Source organism: Neodiprion lecontei, chromosome 1 (assembly GCF_021901455.1).
Source record: "Neodiprion lecontei isolate iyNeoLeco1 chromosome 1, iyNeoLeco1.1, whole genome shotgun sequence".
NCBI classification, from domain to species: Eukaryota; Metazoa; Arthropoda; class Insecta; order Hymenoptera; family Diprionidae; genus Neodiprion; species Neodiprion lecontei.
In genome coordinates this window covers 31002789-31022202 of record NC_060260.1, presented here as the reverse complement: position 1 = coordinate 31022202, position 19414 = coordinate 31002789, and the positions used below count along the sequence as shown (strand labels likewise).

General features: G+C 38.6%; 3 protein-coding genes across 6 annotated transcripts; 2 read left to right on the top strand and 1 right to left on the bottom strand.

The window, feature by feature from the left end:
* Positions 1 to 1928: 1928 nt before the first annotated feature.
* On the top strand, positions 1929 to 4432 carry LOC107222010. 2 transcript variants are annotated; one of them, XM_015661203.2, is made up of 5 exons: positions 1929 to 2296; positions 2377 to 2604; positions 2707 to 2767; positions 3158 to 3632; positions 3782 to 4432. In XM_015661203.2, exons 3-5 carry the CDS (start codon positions 2734 to 2736, stop codon positions 4296 to 4298), a joined length of 1026 nt encoding a protein of 341 aa, XP_015516689.1. In that variant the 5' UTR covers positions 1929 to 2296; positions 2377 to 2604; positions 2707 to 2733; the 3' UTR covers positions 4299 to 4432. The 2 variants fall into 2 exon arrangements, with proteins under 2 accessions (XP_015516689.1, XP_046596230.1); XM_046740274.1 differs by having other exon boundaries at positions 2377 to 2767.
* Positions 4433 to 4584: 152 nt separating this feature from the next.
* On the bottom strand, positions 4585 to 7389 carry LOC107221997. 2 transcript variants are annotated; one of them, XM_046740207.1, is made up of 3 exons: positions 7186 to 7389; positions 5317 to 6723; positions 4585 to 5130 (listed from the first exon to the last, which is right to left on the bottom strand). In XM_046740207.1, the coding sequence occupies exons 2-3, from the start codon at positions 6677 to 6679 to the stop codon at positions 4619 to 4621; spliced, it is 1875 nt and encodes a 624-aa protein (XP_046596163.1). In that variant the 5' UTR covers positions 6680 to 6723; positions 7186 to 7389; the 3' UTR covers positions 4585 to 4618. The 2 variants fall into 2 exon arrangements, with proteins under 2 accessions (XP_046596163.1, XP_015516676.2); XM_015661190.2 differs by lacking the exon at positions 7186 to 7389 and adding an exon at positions 7000 to 7171.
* Positions 7390 to 7648: 259 nt separating this feature from the next.
* LOC107222030 (nucleoprotein TPR) lies at positions 7649 to 18633 on the top strand. 2 transcript variants are annotated; one of them, XM_046740084.1, is made up of 16 exons: positions 7649 to 8099; positions 8210 to 8372; positions 8612 to 8833; positions 8940 to 9499; positions 9708 to 10099; positions 10263 to 10519; positions 10626 to 11131; positions 11291 to 11815; positions 11905 to 12377; positions 12479 to 12925; positions 13044 to 15197; positions 15278 to 15688; positions 15773 to 16138; positions 16238 to 16421; positions 16612 to 16905; positions 17406 to 18633. In XM_046740084.1, exons 1-16 carry the CDS (start codon positions 7928 to 7930, stop codon positions 17513 to 17515), a joined length of 7236 nt encoding a protein of 2411 aa, XP_046596040.1. In that variant the 5' UTR covers positions 7649 to 7927; the 3' UTR covers positions 17516 to 18633. The 2 variants fall into 2 exon arrangements, with proteins under 2 accessions (XP_046596040.1, XP_046595990.1); XM_046740034.1 differs by having other exon boundaries at positions 16609 to 16905.
* Positions 18634 to 19414: the final 781 nt, after the last annotated feature.

Genomic DNA, 19414 nt, shown 5'->3' with positions numbered 1-19414 from the left:
ACGATTGAGAAATAATTGCAGAGTGACAAGAAATGGAAAATTCAATCAATTTCTGTGATCGTTTGACGCTATGGATTACAAAAGTTAGTAACATCACGGTCCATCGCGACCTTCCTACCCTTGCCTGTTTCCCAACGAAGCCACCCAACGGAAAAGAGAGATTCACACACTCATGCATAAACCCCGCGACGGATCCCAAAACGTCCACCTACCTACCCGGTTACCTATATTCGATCTAAACGATTCTCCATTTTTTCCAACACACATCATTCTTCTTCATTTGCGCCGTGGTCACTGACTTACATTTTCGTTGGTTACCTGTTGGGAGCAACATGTTTTTGTATCATAGTCTGCCTATTCAGCATACAGTATAGCGGTTGTATCCCGCCAACCCTAATATTGTATGTATTATTTTAGTAAATGTTGGCAGGCTATCGGTACATAGACATTTTGTAAAATTGATTAAAAACACCCTGTATGCCAATTAGCATTTTGCTAAGCGAGTTAAGCCTGCAGTTGATCAGTACTTGTTGAATGTTAAATGATTGAAAATGATATATAAGATGTAATTTGATTACGTTGCGTTATGCCAGACTTTCGAATTTTATCGATTTAACATTAATGTTATTAATTAAATACGTTCAAACCTCAGGTGAACCCACCACTTAAACGACATCATCGGTAAATTTAAACGTAGAATATTACATCAGTTAGGTAACACAATTCGATTTCGCGAGTGCCGAGTAAGTGATGGTTACCTGTCGCGATGCTCATTCCACTTTTAGCAACGTGTAAAATTTCTAACTTTGAGTAAGCTACGATAAATTAAATTGCAAAAAATAATTATTCGACTGAAAGTCAAGCACGTTGCGATCGCGAATGAGCCTATTCATGCAGCTAAGAAATCGAAGATTTGTGTAACAATTGTTACCGCCACGCCACGTGACAGAGGAAGCCCAGGGAAATACCCGTAACCTATACGTGCAAACTCACCAACGTTGCCGAGAAATGGAAAAGTTACTCGGAAGTCTCTGCTTAAATCTGTAAAAAACAAAACAGAACACTTGAATTAATGTAACTAATGGGCTGTTCAGTTTTCAAATTAATTATTACTGTTATCTAGTTTCATATTCATTGTATCTTATACAAGAACAAAAGTTCGGCTTCATATGTACCATCTTGAATTATCATTCAATAATTAAAATAAATGTTACCTCGGCTCTGGGCTGCTCCACACTTTTACATGCAGTAGTTCTTGTAGCATCTCAGCTTTATTTACACAGCGACGCACTCTTTACATAATTCACAACTTCACTAATCTCTTATAATTCCAAGAACCCCACTACAATAACACTCAATTCTAGATACACTTTTGTGCTGTAGCTGCCTGTTTGAACCGACTGAATAAACTTGCTAACAATGCAACTGCGCATTTGCCAAAAATCAGCCAAAAAAATAGTAAAATGGACGCTCGACGCACAGAGGCAAAAGTAGACATCACTGAAATCGGAAGTTACACAAAGCAATGAAAACTCGGGACACGAAATTCACCTTCAACGTTCACAGGATGTTTTTATTTCAGTAACTCGATTTTTCTTCGGGTTACACGCTGGTCCTCGTGTATTATTCACAGATGAGTATGGTGGAAATACACTGATCGAACAACGTGACACCACCCCAACAACGCGGTCTGAATCTCGAACCGATACTGAAAGCACGCGATTTCGCTCCGATTGCTCGGGGACAACTGATGCTGCACGGCGTTCGGAAGAAATCTAAATCAGTTCTCTGAAGAACGGAAGATAATAATTCTCCCCCCCTCTGTCGCTCGTCACATGGAGTGGGGGTAGCTGTGTTTAGAGAACCGATTTGAATCCGTTCACAGAACGCTTACACCGTTGCTTACGCTCTGCTTCATACATCTCTATGGTCTCAATGATCAGGTGAAAACTATAGGTGAAAACACTACGTACGCCACACGCAACGCGATCAAATGTTTAGAACATTGCCGTAACATACATTCTCCGACCACTTACGGATCTTTCTTGAACAAGATTTTCTCAACTTTTCAATTTCATTATGACGACTGTATGTTACCAACGTTTTGCACGCGATAGTTGTAGGTTCATAACCTCATAGGAACTTCTTTTACCGGTGTGGTCAGTTACTTGGTTGATAATACGTGATCAGTCTTTATATATCCTCAGTTAACATATGTATATACATGGTTACTCCTGGCGGACGTTTTCGAGATATTTTAGCTAAGTTGTCTTGAACTCGACTTTAAATCGTGTCGGTAAGTTATCTGAAAACAGACATCTTAAAGGCAACTTTAAGACACTATTGTTTATTGGGTTTAACCGTTTGACGTTTTAGGAACGCTTCTATCAACGGTTCCGATGACGTTATAATTCTCGTTCCCTAATTATTGCGATCACTACAAGCTGCAAGTGACTTCGGATTCAGACTAGTGGTGATCACATGATCATCATTCTTTAGTAGCATCGTTGATTTCTGGTCTGGTGCACTGTTGCATACTCTGCCAGGTATCTCTCTGCTCTGTGCCAAGCTTTGCAGATTCGCGCTATAAATTGTCTGTGAAATGTATGTATGTACTTTGCGCATGTGCAATGGCCAAAACCCTATAAGTCCGCTGAAATTTCGAAAATACAGGAACTGAAAAGTATTTCATTGAATTTCTTAAGGATACCGCAAACTGCGAACAGCTGCAACATGTCCAATCACAGCGGTTTCAGTCAAGGTTCAAGTGAGTTTATGATATGAATGTCGTTATAATATTAGACTAAACTGAAATTGGTCTAAAGAAAATTTGCGATTCTTTATTATTGAAGTTGTACTGAAAACAGTTTATTACTTATGCCGTTGACGGAAATTTTAAAGACGCTTATCCTTGGGCAATGTTTGTGACAAGCACCCTGCGGGTGAGTGGTTCTGGGACTATGACACGCCGTATTAGCAATCCAGTAGCTTCCTCACCTGGGAAAGCCATTTAAAATACAATACCATAAAATATGCAAAACCCCATTAGGGTAACCGTCTTTAGTCAGCGCTTATGCGTACAAATACAGAACATTTTGTATAGAGAACCTTACCGGCTTCCGATTATTTTCATTGCTAGTGGAATAACGATTTACAGATATATCAGGAATATCGCTGATGTCTCATTCAATGAGTACCCGCTGTCAAACAGATTGGTCAATGGAATGCTCAGGGCAGAAGAATCCAACCATGCGATTTCCTATAGGATGTACAAACACTAAGAAACGCACTCATCAGTTGGAGGAAATGAACAAGGCACTTGCAAAGTGCAAAGATGTAATTTCTGATTATGCTATTAGGAAACTGATGTATGAAAGTGTTACAGAAGCATCGTTCAATAGGGATGAAACATTGCCACAAAGTACAGCAAAAAAATTAAGACAGTTAATCGCAGCCCATGAAGTTGAAAAGTACCTGCGCTTACCCAACAATTCCAATGATATAAATGAAAAGATCACTTTGTTGGGAATCACAAACTTATCCAAAATTCATTTAAGCTATGAAGAAAAACTAAGCATTAAAAAATCAGTTAATTGTAACTTACACAAGAAGGCTCGGGCATTTCTGTCAAGGTAGAGCTAGATTTTAAAATTGAACACCTAATTAGAAAGATAGGAACTGCTAGGTATATTTTATAATCCAAACAGTATAATTTTTCATATCTTAGTATTCAAACAATAAAATCGTGGAATTACAAACATGATATATTTTTTGTGTACAGGTTCAAGGTGTTGGGTGGAAACTTAGAAGAATTTAAGAAGACAGATGAATTGAACAGGCATCAAAAAATATCCGAGGTTTTTGAGATGGATCAGTTACAATGGAAGCAAAAAATTGAACAAGAATGCGATGTGTACGAGAAAGACATCTTAGAATATAAAAAGATTTTCAGTGAATGGATAAATTTGAAATATAGTGATATGAATGATGTACAACTTAAAAATGCATCAAGTTTACTGGCTAAAGCACAAGTACTCGAACTACAGGGAAAAATCACTAAATTGAACTGTAGTTTGAAAATGTTTCAAGAGACGCCAATGACACTGGAAGCTTACCAATTATTGGGGTCCAGTTTAGATAGTAAGATTTCCGATGTAGAAGATGAAATACAGAAAAAAGAAGCAATAAAAAAACTATATGAAGATCTCGGTGGTACTGAATATGACCAAGTTGCTCGGAGGTATATAGAATTGTGCAAAGCCATTGAAAAAAAAAAACGTATGATCGAGGACTTCTGAATTGATTAACTTATGGTATTACGTATCTTGGAAGATAGTGGTTAATCGTTGTCTTTTTATAATTTTCCATGTAATCTACTTGTACGTTGTTAGATATAATTAACTGTTTAAAATAAATTGCGACTGACAACTGACAATATAGTTTTCATTTTGAATATAAAATAATCCGAGGATCATATCAAGCTAAAAATATTTGGATTGAATAATAAATGATCATTCAGGGGTGTAATTAAGTATCATGAAAACATGATTTGTTCGAAATTATCGCTTAGTAAAGGCTTCCGTATTAGATGTTGAATAGTTAATTATTTATTTTTACATCAAAATTTAACAATTTTACATCTGACCTTATTCTGATCATCTGCTTTTTTTTCATTAATATTATCTTCTTGTAACGATTCTAATTGACTGTTCTTAATTTTATCAGCAGTAATATTGGCTTCCTCTTTTTCCTTGATAAGATCTGGACAGTCTTTTTTCAAGTGTGTTACATCGCCGCATATCATGCAACTGCCTCCTTGAGGATACAATCCCTTAGGATTATCTGGACATTGTTTAGCGATATGCCCTTGCTCTCGACAAATGAAACAGCTAGCGTGTCTAAATTCCTGACCTTTAACTACTCTACATTCAAAGTGAGTGTGTTCTGCAGATCCACATTTAAAGCAAATTCCAGTACCAGCTTCGTCACGACCGAGCTCAGGGCAATCTGAAAGATTATGACCGGACTTACGACAATGAAAACAGACTCGCTTTCGCTCACGTGCCAGGGCTTTTTCCGCTTTACGCCTTTCCAACTTCATTGCGATGTTTATGTCCGAGCGAGGAATACCTGTAAAAATAATTAATTTCGAATTTCTAAATATATTTCCACAGCAAAATATGTTTGTATTTTAATAATTTTGTCAAGAGTTTTTATAAGCATGGAACTATTTGACGCAAAGATAAAAGTAGAAATTATTTTTCAAATATGTTGTAGTGAACCCCTATTGCACATATCTAGCCCATGCAGGTTTACCTTTGATAATCATGTTTTTTTTAAGTTGCTCCAGTCGGTCTGCATCTTCTTTTTTTACAGGAAATCCATCGTATTTAACAACTTGAACTTCATTGCCATTAATCATCATATTAACAACACCTTCATCAGGCTTGCGTCTTTTATATTCTCCTTTCTCATTGTTGCCATTTTTTCTTTTTTGGGCCTTTAGGCTCTGAGCATTATTGTTAACCCTTTTTGAATTATCAGAAAAGAAATTTTCAGTGTGAGCCTCACTACTACTATTAGCTTGTATTTCAAAATTACCGTTTTTTCTACTGAATTCTTTATTTTTTTTAACAGAATTGTTACATTGGTCAATTTGATTTCCACTTTCAGTAGACGTAGGCCTATGTGAACAATGGACTGCTGGTGTTCCAAATTTGACCTGATTACTCCATTCATTTCCTTGTACATCAAAGCCTTCAGCACTATGATTCTTCTGTGTGTCTACAGTAGTAGCTTGATTTTGGTTCTCAAGATTGGTGCTAGTTATTTTCTTCTGTTTTTTTTTATTTCTTTTTTGGCGTTTACTCAACTTTTCTGAACATCCTTCTTCCTGGGCTTCAGTAATGCTATCTTTCACTGCACAATCACTGTTCAATAACTCAGCTTTCTGATTTTGCTGCAACAAATCGATTGCCGCTTGACCAATATCAGAATCAGGGTTCGCTTTCTTGGATTTCTTTTTCCATTTCTTACATTGCTTATATTTCGAACACAGGTCTTCTACCGCAACAGAATTAGACTTGGCCTCTAGCAGAGTATCACCAGGAGTTGAATTGATAGCTTTGTTCTTTATGTCTGAACTTTTTGACATATCAGTTATCTTTGCAGCCATTTCTGTTTCGTTTCCAGTTACATTAAGTTTTTTTTTCTTAGCTGATTTTGGTTTAACTTGACCAGTAGTACTAGAATTTTTGATCTCATCACTACTAGCTTGAATGTTACTCTGCTTTTTGTTTTTTATTTTCACTGGAATTGCAAGAACTTGATCTTTAAAAGAGTTATCATTTAAGCCCTGTACCTCAACAGCCTTCTGATTTTTATTGTTTTTGCTGCCTTTGATATCGTGTAATTTGTCAATTTTATTTTTCTTGGATTGTAACTCTGGAACGTTGTCAAATGCTGCCCATTCATGATTCACATTCCCAAATGTATCATAATATAATCGGTTATCCTTCTCTGCAAGTAACTCAGTAGCAGTTTTTGGCTTTTTCGTGACAGCTTTGGATGCAGTTTGACTGTCTTCAAGCTGCATTTTCATTATACTCCATGGTGTAGCCTCATCAGGAACACGTTCATTGGATGCTTTGGAGCCCTTGGCTCTGGTAAATCTAGTCATGTTGGATAATCTTCAAGCAAAGAAACAACACAGCCGAAGGGTACCTGAAATTACATATAATTCATATCAACTTGTAACGACATAACCAATTTTTAAATAATAGTCGTCAAGGTAGAAAAATCGAAACGAAATAGCACGCTACTTCAATCCTGTTACACATTATTCGAGGTTAAACAAGCAGTCTGCTCGGAATATTAGAAATGAAATGCAACTGTAAAGTGCTGGAATTTAATAAAGTATCATTAAAGATAACATTGGCGATGAATTAACAATTTTATTCCGACATGTGTATCCATATTTAAAAACATTTTCCGCATTACCTGCGGCGCAATTGACAACGTATTAATCCACGTGGTCGGTAGTTTTCGGAGCACAGAACCCCTAACAGAACTTATCGGGAACGCCAACTGTTGGCTGGACGACAGACAGCGACATCGATCTCCCGCTGCTTACCCAGACTCGAAAAAACCCGGGAATGTATAATTCCGATTGCGTATATACCTAACCTGAAAATTGCTGTCAGCGATGAAAATCCGTGCAGAATGAGGCTATGGAAGGGCTACCCTACAATCTGATAGAGCGAGTGAAACTCAAAATTGGTATCCTGTTATCAGTAGCTTTTGAGTAGCTTATGCTCATCTAGCATTGATCTTTTCCTTTACTTCGAGATACAGTTGTTTGTGAACTGCAGCCTTATAGCATATACTACTCAAGGTAGCCTCGCGTGTACTGAAAGTATAGTGAGAGAGTGAGATAGTTTATCAATGCCATGTACTACCTATCTCCCTCGCTTCACAACCTGGTTGGCCAATGCGTTTCCTCTCAGCCAATCAAATGCAGAGTGAGAGAAACGGAGTATCCAGGGTAACACGTGGATATATGTCGCGCTCTCTCATCGCCACGGCCATAGTATTTGCGAGTTTGACGGCATGGGTAGCTAACTCCAGTAGTATATGGTCTAAGACTGCAGCAATCACGGTAGCACTGGCTGCATAATTACGGAAGTCGACCAATGTCAGACCTGTTCTCAACGAACTAACCAATAACGTTACTTTTTACTTTTACCCACCGTTATGCTACCGTGACGGCCGATGATTTTAAGTTGGTAATAATCCTAAATCTGTATATCTGGCACCATTTTCTTCACAAATCAACCGACAACCGCAAACGCCGGTGAAGATTGTAGAATCTGCACGAAAAAGAGACGCGGATACATATTAAAATTTGTGAATTATCGGCAAAAACGATATGGAAACAATAGAAGAAAACCCACACAACGTGCTAGGCAGCATATTGAATGAAGAAGAACTTACACATATTCCAAAGGGTGTCAGCGAAAAGTTGAAATCGTATTTCGATGAACGGTTCGAAGAATTTATCACTGCTAAAGCTGTTTTTGAGACTGCCAGAAAAAATCTCGGTAAGATTAGCGTTACTTTTCTGCCTCCGATATTTACCGTTTCAAAACTCCCTTCAAACTGTTCACTGATGTCTGTTTAACCATCCAATTTTGCTTTCTTCATCTGCCAGAACAAAAATTAGAGACTCTACAAAAGGATTACAATGAGCAGAAACTGGATTTGGAAGAATGTAAAGGCAAACTGGAACTGGCCAACAAATATACAAATGAACTTCAAACCAAAGTTGATGAAACTAGGTCTGAAGCAACAAGATTACAAGAATCACTTAGAAGGTACAAATATCTTTAGTGTGCTTCTTCCTAGCTCTAGGTTTACATTTCAAGAAATGTACGATCAGGCAATTCATTTCTTAAATTCCAGGTAGTACATATATGTGCATATGTTGTTTTTTCTGTGAAAGAAAATGGCTATAACGAGTTGCCTAACAAATTAATTGACTTCGAATTCCTTTGAAACAATAGATATTTCGCATCTAAATTTTAGTATTCTGTTACTGATCCATTTTATATAGATTAGAAAAGGATAACGGAGAGCTGAGACGTCAACGGGATGTAGCCACAGATGAAAGAGATGCATTACAACTACAGGTTGAACGTCGAGATGCAGAACTTGAGCGTACACATGCCGAGCTGCAAATGCTCAGTACTCAGCTGCAGACAGCGGTGACTGCCAAATGTCAGGCTCTGGCTGACACTGAAGAGATCCGCAGTCGCGAGATGTCTTTAGATTACAAGTCAGTAGATATTGTATTTGTTAACTCAAGTTATCCATAGGTTTCAAGTATTCTAACAGAGAAATATAAATCCTTGTTGGAAATTTGTAAATACATTTATTCACAGGGAACAGCGTCTGGAGAAAGAGCGAACCCTTTTATCTCAACAGATGGCCAATTTAGAAGAAGAGCTATCAAGGCGCACTGGAGAACTGCAAAATGTTCGTACTGAATCGTCCAAGAGATCACTGTTGACAGAAACCCAACTTTCACAGCGTGAGGAAGAACTGCGAATAGCTAATGATGAGATTAGTAAACTCCGCGAAGGAAATTCCCTCATCATCAAACGCTGTGATGAAATGGCACAAAAATTAGAAGAACAAAGAGCTCATGAGCTTTCAATGCATGCTTCTTATCGTGAGGAAGTTAACGCTCAAACTAGACTAGCTGATCTTTATAAGGGAATGGCAGATGAAGCTAATGCCAAGGCTGAAGAATTTAGTTCAGCTGTTAAAGAACTACAATCCCTGCTTGAACAAGCCACAGAGCAGTACGGTGTGCTTGAAACACAGCACAATGATCTACAAATACGAATTGATGAAGAGGTCGCTGAAAAGTCACAAAAAATCGAGGAGCTTGTAAAAGAGCTGGAACGAGCGAATGATTTACTGAAGGACGCCAAACAAGGTATAGTTTTAAAGTTGGATATCTAATTTCGATCAAATTTAAGGCTAGATGTGAAAACAATTGCGTTTAGATCATACTTTTGAATACTTTTTCTTGATCAGCTTAATCCATGAAAGTTGCTCGATGAATTACCAGACATCCATATGATATATTAAAGGTAAGCATGCTAAGAACGTTTTGACTTAATTATTTACTATGTGCTCCATAGAAATGTTAGACCACGCAGTGGAGCAACTGGCTCCAACAGCAGCAGTAGCAAGTAGGCTGTTGAAAAAAGGCTCCAGCCTGACCCAAATTTATACCCAATTGGTTGATGCTACCAACGAACTGGCAATTGAGAAAGAAGAAAATGAGCGATTAAAGTCACAAATGAATATAATACTCCGTGAACTTGAAGATAAGGCACCGGTACTGCAACAACAGCGTGACGATTACGAAGCCGCAGTTGCCAATGTTACAATGCTCACTTCGCGTCTTGATGACCTTCTTGCTGAAAATCATCGTTTGCAAGAATCTGCAGATGAGGCTTCGCGCATTGCTAACCACCATGTTCGGGAAAATAAACGGCTAAAGACAGAGCTTGCGGATCTTGCTAGACAGGTATTTCTATATATTTTAATTTAGATTTCTTCATTTACATTTGTTATGTCTCAAACACTACTCAGTACAAAAAAAAAAAAAAATTATCATGTGACAAATATCTCATAGGAATACCTGTACAGTCGTATGATCATGTTAGTAGAGTTATTTTTCATCATTCCAGGTCTGTTTCCTTCTTAAAGAAGTCCAGGAGAGTCGTGGAGGTTCGACAGTCCTCTCTTCCACAATAATGGAGTCTGACGACCTAGCATCTTCTCAAATTATCAGCAAAAAGTTGGTTACCTTTAGAGATATTGAAGAATTACAGGAAAACAATCAAAAATTGTTATCAATTGTCAGAACATTATCTGCAAGACAAGAAGAAATTGAAAAGGCAACTGATGAAATTAATTCTGGGGAGATGAAAGAAAAACTTGATAGGTACATTACTTTCACAGCAAGTCAATGATGTATTACACCCCACTGTGTAATTTGACGTAAGGAACCCATTTAATGGTATACGAAAGTAAATATTGTCTCATTTCAGGTATGTAGAACAACTATCTGACATGCAAGCGGCGCAGGACCGACAATCAAAGATGCTTGAAGGTTTGTTAAGACAAAGGGATATGTACAAGAATATGTATCAGCAGTGTCTGAATCAGACCTCAACCAATAGTCGCCGAGAGTCTGTTACAGACGAGGAGAAGGTGGAAATGGAGGTAGATCAAAAGGAAAATGAAAGAGAAAATAAGAAGAAAGAAAAAGAAGAAAAAGATAAAAAAATAGCTGAATTGGAATCTAAGCTAAAACGACTGTGTGACGAGTATGATACATATAGAAAAGAACGAGTTGCGCATGAACGAATGTTAGGTGAAGAAATTGAGAGATTGAGAAAAGAGGCAGAGGCCAGTTCTGCACGCAGTTGCCGATTGAAATCGCAATTGGATTCTGCTAATGAGCGATTCCATCTTCTACAGGCCAATGTCAGCTCATACAAATCCCAAATTAAAGTTCTTGAGGAAAAATGCAGTAACTACAATACAACAATTGGTATGAAAATGTACCCTTGTATGAACCAATAATGATTTGATGAATGAATGTGCCAGGATATTACATTATTTTACATTTAATTTGGAGTTACGATTATTCTTAATCATAAGTTGAAACTGATGAATTTGTCAACGATATTAAGTGATTGAATTATTTCAGGAAAACATGAACAGAGTATAATGATATTGAAAGACGAAACTTTAGATGCACAAGCTCGTCTGTCACGAGCTGAGGTGCAATTAGAAAACCTACGACAAGAAAGGCAATTATTGCGAGATTCAGAGGGACGCCTGTTAAAAGAGCGGGAGGTATTGCACAGAGAGAGACAAACGCAAGCATTGCTACGAGCAGATGTGGAAGCTATTAAAGCCAGTTTGGAACGTTCTCAAGCAGAGGGTCAATTACGAGCAGAACAGCGTCTCGATGACGCTACTAGCGAGTGTGCAGCTTTACGTAGAAGACTTCAAGAAGAACAAGATCGATTTCGTGAATTAGCATCTCACTTAGAACGCCAGTTGGCTACCTCACAGCAACGGCTCACAGAAGAACGTGAGATGGTCGAGAAATTACGAGCGGACCTTGAAGCTGCTCGCGAAGTTCACATTGAAGATGTACGACGTATTGAAGATTTTAGTGCTAGACTTAGACAAGCTAACGCACATTCAATAGCCAAACCCATGATTGGTAAATATTTACGCAACGTCATTTTTGATTTTGAAATTTAAGAATTGTGATGCTGTTATTGTACAAAAAATATGTTAATTTTCTCACAGGAGATGAAAATACGATCAAGCGATTAAAGGAACTTGAGATTCAACTTACAAGTAGTCAAGCAGAAGTCAGATCACTCTCAGAACAGTTGAAAGCAGCCCACCAACACAGCCAACAGTATTGTAATATAGCTGAAAGCTCTGAAAGCCAGCTCCGAGAGTTGACGGCGGAACAAATCAAATACAAGGAAGGAGTTGAACAACATCTTCAGGAAACGCAGGCTGTAATAGCATCACTTAAACAGCAAAATCAAGACTTAGAAGGCGAACTTAGTCGTATTAAATCAGGATGCCATGAAACAGACTCAGAATTACGTGGAAAGCTAAATATTGCTGAAAGACAATTGGAAGAACTTGGGGAATTGAGACAAGAGTTGCTTACAGCTCAAAGTGATCTACAAGCTGCATCAAATGCTGTCAAAGAAACTGAAGAAAAATATGCTAGAGAAATGCTCCTGCACTCCACCGACTTGCAGGTAAATATTCTGTATACATTCCGGTCCGAAATTTTGTACTCTAATTACGAATGTCCGTGTATTTGTGTCTCGTAATTAATAACATTGTTATGTTATTGCAGGCACTCGCGCGACTAAAAGAAGAATCAGGTGCTGTTACAGAGAAAATCTCTCATCTTACCCAAGAACGGGACTCCGCAATTGAATCACTACAAATTGAGAAGGCTGCCTGGCATGAAAGAGAACAACGGTTAAATGAGGAAGTTCATGAGTTACAAGTCAGAATGAAAGATTTGGACGCACAAAACTCCTTGTTGCATGATCAAATACAAGAGCTAAGTGATCGGACGGCTGTTATCCAAAGTCAACAGTTGAACGCAAATTGCTCCATAAGCCCTGATACCAGTTTAGAAGTAATGAATCGTAGCTTCAGTGGACTTGAAGATGATTCTAAATCAGCGGAACAGCTCTTAAGAGTAATGAAATATCTTAGAAGAGAAAAGGATTTGGCTGTTGCAAAGTTTGACGTTCTGAGAGCGGAAAACTTAAGACTCAAGTCACAGGCTGAGGTAAGTATTAACGATTCCATTCCATTTTTTTTTTATTTGGTCACAGCATAGAGTATTAAAAAATTCCTAGTATTTGAAAGTATAGAAATATTAATAACTCATGTCCGAATGATAACAGGCATTGGAGAAACGAATGAAGGAAGCAGAGACATTGCTCAGCTCACAACGTGAAGAATCGGAAATTGATGTTGTAACAACTTCAAAGCATTCTGAACTATTACGCAAAGTTGAAACGCTCAATGCTATCACGGATTCGAATCGTATCCTTAGAGAAGAGCGAGATAGTCTACTGGTTCAAGTATCAGATCTGACTACAAAAGTAACAGCACTTTCGGCCGAAGTGGTACCACTTCGTGACAAAGTTCGAGAATTAACATCTAAAACTGAAGCGCTGGTACAAGAGAATAACAGCCTCAAAGCAGAAGCTACTAGATGGCGTCAACGAGCCAATGCTCTTGTAGAAAGAGCCAATAAAGCAAGTCCCGAGGACTGGCGACGTTTGCAAAGTGAACGAGAAAATCTTAGTAAACTGCTGACTTCTGAGCGTGAAACGCATGCAAAACAAATGGATGAATTGAATTTACTGAAGGTCGAGAAATCCAAACTTGAAGAACAACTGATCCAACAGCAACGTCAGATTCAATCTCAGAGCGAACAATTATCCAAGAGCCTAGAGGATATCCGAAAGCTTAATCAAGACTTGAGCGAATCACTTGCTAACTCAGCTGCAAAATTGAAAGAAGTAACAGTACTGCGTAAAGAACTCACAGACAAAGAAGTTGTACTGAATGATACCAAAAATAAAGAATTGAAGATCCGTACAATCGCAAAGAAATACAAGACACAATTTGAAGAACTAACTAAGACGCTTGAGGAAGAGAAATCTAAACAGACACAATTACAAGCAACTGGAACAGCTGTGCAAAATGTGGAACGTGAAAATCAATTGAGGGAAGAGGGGAGGCAAGAGCTGCGTCAGGCAAATCTTGAATTATCCGCTCGTACTGAGGAACTGACTCGCCAATTGACGGCTGTACAAAATGAAACAGAAGCCCTGAAAAAAGAAGTGGAAACATTAAACAAGGCCAGTGTTGAAAAGGAAGAGCGTGCAAAACAAGTACTCAAAGGCGCGAGAACGAGAATCATGCAACTGACAGAATCGAAAAAGGTTTGTGAAAAAGAATTGAACGATTTAAAGTCTAAAGTTGAATCTAATTCAGGGGAATCCGAAACTTCTGAACACGATGCGAGACTAGCTGCCATAAAATCTCAAATGGAAGGAAGAATTTCACGTCTAGAACATGAGAAGACTGAAGTGCATGCTGAAAAAGAAGCTCTTCTCCAACGAGTTAATCAATTGCAAAGACAATTGTCATCTAGTACTGGTGGAGTCAGTGTTGCAAATGAACCACCAACAGCTAACATTAAGCCCATGTCAGCACGTTCGGAAACTCCTCTCGCAAGCATTCGTCCTATGACCGTTGTGGTACAATCTAGGACTGCAGCTGTTTTACGCACAACTGTAGCAGCCCCTGTTTTAGTAGCACCTCAACAACAACAACAACAGCAGCAGCAGCAGCAGCAGCAGCAGCAGCAACAACAACAACAACAACAACAACAACAACAACAACAACAACAACAACAACAACAACAACAACAGCAGCAGCAGCAGCAGCAACAGCAGCAACAACAACAACAACAACAGGCTGTTCACACTACTGAAACTAGCTCACCTACCAGCAGTCACTCTGACTATCAACCAGCCAGTACGAGCAGTTCGTCCCAGACCACCACTAGCAATTTGCGGCAACTAGCAGTTCAGCCGCAACTCAGCGAACCAGCAGAATCCACTCAGCGGGAAGACCCAGAAAGTGCAGAACCTTTAAGCCTTCAGCAGCAGCAATGCCAACAACAACCTCAACAGCAGCAACAAACTGTAGCGTTGGTTAGTCCGAGAGTCGAACAGCAGCAGCAACAACAACAGCAACAACAACAGCAACAACAACAGCAGCAGCAACAAGCTGTGGCCAGTGTTAGTGATCAGCAACAAACAGTAGCGAGCAGCTCAACACCATCAGTGAGCACTTCGCAAGGTACCAGCGGCCATAAACGTCCTAGAAGTCTTGATACCTCAGCATCCGGATCAAGTGTTGCCGAAGGTGGTGTAGAGGCTACAAAACAAGAACAAAGTCCAAGCCCAAAAAATAAGCGAAGCAGGCAGCAAGAAATAACACCCGCACCCACTGCCAGTGCCACTGACGTCGAGTATCAGGTTTGTTCATGACCCAAAATGTTAATACTAAGCGTTTATTACCAATAGCTAAATCTCTCGATTTATTTCTTGCTCCACAGGTACCTACGTCAAGCCAACGTGATCAAGATGAAGAAGTAGAAGATGGGTGTGTGGTTGTAGTTGATTGTGACGAAGGTGAGGGAGGTGGAACTCATCAGGTTCAAGAGGAAGAAGAATTTGACCATGAAACATACGAGGAAATGGAAGAGGAAGAAGAATTACCATATGGAGTTGAGGGTGAAGGAGAAGTGGACAATAATGAAGTAGAAATAATAATGGAGGACGACTCTACTAGCGTTGAAGTACCCCGACAAGTTCAACCTGCAACTACTAACAATCAGCAACAACAACAGTCAGAAGCCATCAGCAGTGCTGGTCCTACTGGAGAGCCACCTTTACCATTTGTACCAAGATCCTCTCGTGGTGTAGCTCCGATGCCAAGGCAACAGCAGCAACAACATCTACTCTTGGTATGCCTTCCGACTTACATGTTATGAAAAAGCAAATTAACAATTACCAAAGTGGGGAAATGATATCTTGATTTGTGATCACAGCCTCAACAGGGGTATGAAGATGGTGGTGACGACAGTATAGTACCAAGCACCCCAACGCTATTTGTACCTCGCCGAGGAGATGGGTTTGGAGAAGCTGTCAGCTCTCCCCAGGTACCGCAAGGTCGGTTTACTTTCGGCGATCCTTCACCTACTGTTACTGCAACAGCAACACCAACATTAGCTACTCCCACTGGACCAGCAAGAGCTATTTTTGGCTCCTCAGGCTCTGGGGTCGCTCAAGTAGTACAAGAAGGAATGGATGATACACGAATGGATCTGACTCAACTTGAAGATGCTGGAACAGGACGAAGCGTGCCTACTACTCCGTTACAAGTGTCTCCAGCTGCTGCTGATGTACCACCTTCGGTACAAAAATTTTTTTCTACATGAATACATGAAATTTAATTAGTGTACAGAGAAGTAACAATATTAATGTATTCCTTTCTGTTCTTACAAATTTTATAGACAAGCAGTGGGCAGTCAGAAGAACAAGAAGCCCCTCTATCTGGAGTTGCCACAGCTACGATAACAGCAACAACTGACACCAGTGATGAATCAGCAATTCCTAGTATTCGAATTGTAACAGTAGAACAAGAAGCGATCCAAGCAGAAGTTACGACTGAAACTCTTGAGTTGACACCTGCTGACGGTAATTTTATTTTTCCATTATAGTCAAGTTTAAAACTTTCCCAATCATCTATATTTATAATATCAAGTATACATTCCCTCCTAAGCATAGGTTGCATTCATAACATGTAGCCGCTTTGAAAAATGGAACCAGTTTCACTTGCAGCTGTTAGTTTGAATGATTCTATATGTACGGTCTGTTTATTAAGTAGTGACTTCAGAAAGTGAAAAACAAGATGAGGGTGGTCCAAGTGCAGGGGATGATGAGGTTACCGAAGTAGAAGTTGAGGCGGAACCAGCAGGTGCTGAAGTTAGTACCGAAGAAGTAGAAGATGAAGGTCGGGAGGCTGAAGCCTCTCCGTCATGTAACACACGTTCACAGAAGGCATTAGCTGCAGCAGCAAACAATAACAGAGTTACGGCACGTCGTTCTAATCGATCTCCATTCCGCTCGTCTCGAGGACAACGGCCAACACCCATTATCTGGGAAAATCAGTCTGGTCGAGGTCAGTTGAAAGTTTGTTTCCATATATATTTCCATAATTATTTCAAACATTCAATTTATTATTGCAAGAATTTGGTTAGATTTTTCATTTTTATCTACTCAATAATAAATTCCGTATTACTGGAAAAAATGATCCCTATTCAAAAAAAATGTCCAACTGAATTTTCAAAAATACAAATTCTATAATTTAATAATGTTCACACGTAATTATCAATATTGATGTAACATCAAAATATTATAAATCTTGCACTATACTATGTTGGCATGAAATCCTCGCAATATAACAGTAACCGACGTTTTGTCCCCTTTCATAACAAGTGTACTATTAGCGAAAAATGTATATAATTGCAGCACAACCAGTTTTTATTATATTCCTGTGAAACACTTCTCACATTTCTATTTCTTGGCAGCTATTGTTGCTGTAATATTTTACGCACAATATTTTGAATGGTAACTGCTGCGTTTTTAAAGTACAGACCACAACCTTTTCTTTAATTGTAGGGCACAATCCAATAAGAGGAGGGCCACAATCAAGAGGTGGGGTTAGCGAAGGTAGAGCACGAGGTTCCAGAGGACGGCGTATGCGAAAATTTCCGTATGCCCGCTTTTAAGACATAGTACTAGCACTAGTTAGTGGGTGCTGCTTAACATATATGCATATATTATGATAAAACCAGATTCATCATATTACGACGTGCAGTTTAATGTGGTCTAGTATTACTTTGGAATATTGATGGAGTGGTGTCATCATACTTTGGGAAAATCTATCGTCTAACAAATACTCTGGAAAAACCGAGTAGTTGTAAAAGTGCACGTAAGAACTCTTGGCTGCTAATCCCTTGCTCAGAGAACGTATTATTTTGATAGTCAAGTATCGATCGGCATATGAATGTATTGCCGGTATTGCATGAGCTAGATTATGAATCTGTACCCAAACTGTAACTTGAGTACGAGTATTTTAAGTAAATGGTGCATATAAGATAACTTATTTGACTAAGAAATTAACTGAGCAACAGAAAAGTGGAAATGAACATATTTGAGGAAGATTCGTGACAGTTGTATCACGATAATACATTCATGCTTGATACAAGAGTTATAGATAATACCGTGGTTGATATGTAACTTCCATCGTCTGAGTAAAAATAATCACAGGATTCTGATAAAGAAGTAATTGCCTTCTTAGGTCAGACGAATGTAAAAATAACGGAAAATAGATGAGTAAGAGTGAAATCCCGGCTTGAGTTGTTATTGGAAAAATTATCTTACCTCATTTAAAAGCGACGACGAAAAAATGTACATATGTCAAGTGACGGTTTCAGTTCACATATGGTTCAAGATGCTTCTATGATTTTCGTTAATAAAATATTAACTTTAAATAATTCACATTCCGTATAGCTCTCCGAAAGATTCGACTGAACGACCGTCGATTAATAATATTAATCGCAAAATTATCTCGCGTCTCTTGCGTTCAACCGTTTCTATATCATTAATGCTGACTGATGAACTTATTCTATAATTCGTAATACTTGGATTATAGGAATTGTATTGTCTCTTATGGTAAGGTCGAGATAGTTTTGAACTATGGCACAAAATTTGTCAGATATTAAAGTTAAATTGGCAACATGTATTGATAATTGAGAAACGATACCACGAATATTATGGAATATATACCTATACTTTCGATATGTGTATTTTTCAATCAATAAATAATATGCTATGATGAGACTAACTGTGATAAAGTGATTATGAAATTGAAACCTGGGTAATAGAGAAGTCAAGGCTCAATTCCACTAGCATCTTCAGATACCTTCTCTCTCTACTCTCTACCTACTTTGTATTATCACTTGCAGCTGTTACTGAAATAATGCCGTGATGAATGTTAAATGAAGAGTAGTAATTTTCTCATAATTTGATTGTCGTCTTACTTTTCACGCCATGCACGTTGATATCAAAACAAACAAAAGTTTTAATAAAAATCGAAAATCCCTGCTTTCATTGTCGCTGATGACCAGAATTACTTACCATTGATTCGATTATAGAATCCTCATCTCACAAACTCAACGTATATAAATTTGTAAAGTACGATAATACTAACAATAAATGTAAGTACTAATCATAAATATACAATAAAGTTCAAATACAACGCTTAGATAAAGACCTGTGTCCACGATCTTGGAAACCGTTCAAAATATTGGTTTCCCCAGGTCACGCTGTGTGAGTCGATGAGATAGGTACCAAGGAATCCAAGATCTTGGAGCGATTTTTGATGAGATTTGTGGCCTAGCATGAGGTAACCACTTTCGCAAATTGCGTAGCACAGATTTCCGCGCAGCGATACCTACAGTTCGCGGGACCAATTGCACACACTGCTTACAATTGTTAGTGTTGACGCTTTTCGATAACAATTACCACATTCAGCAGTGCTCCTCACAGGTTAGTGCGTCGATACGATGGCACTACTGACTGTAAGCCGTTTCAAATATATTCTTGCGCGTACGGAGCTAAGTAAG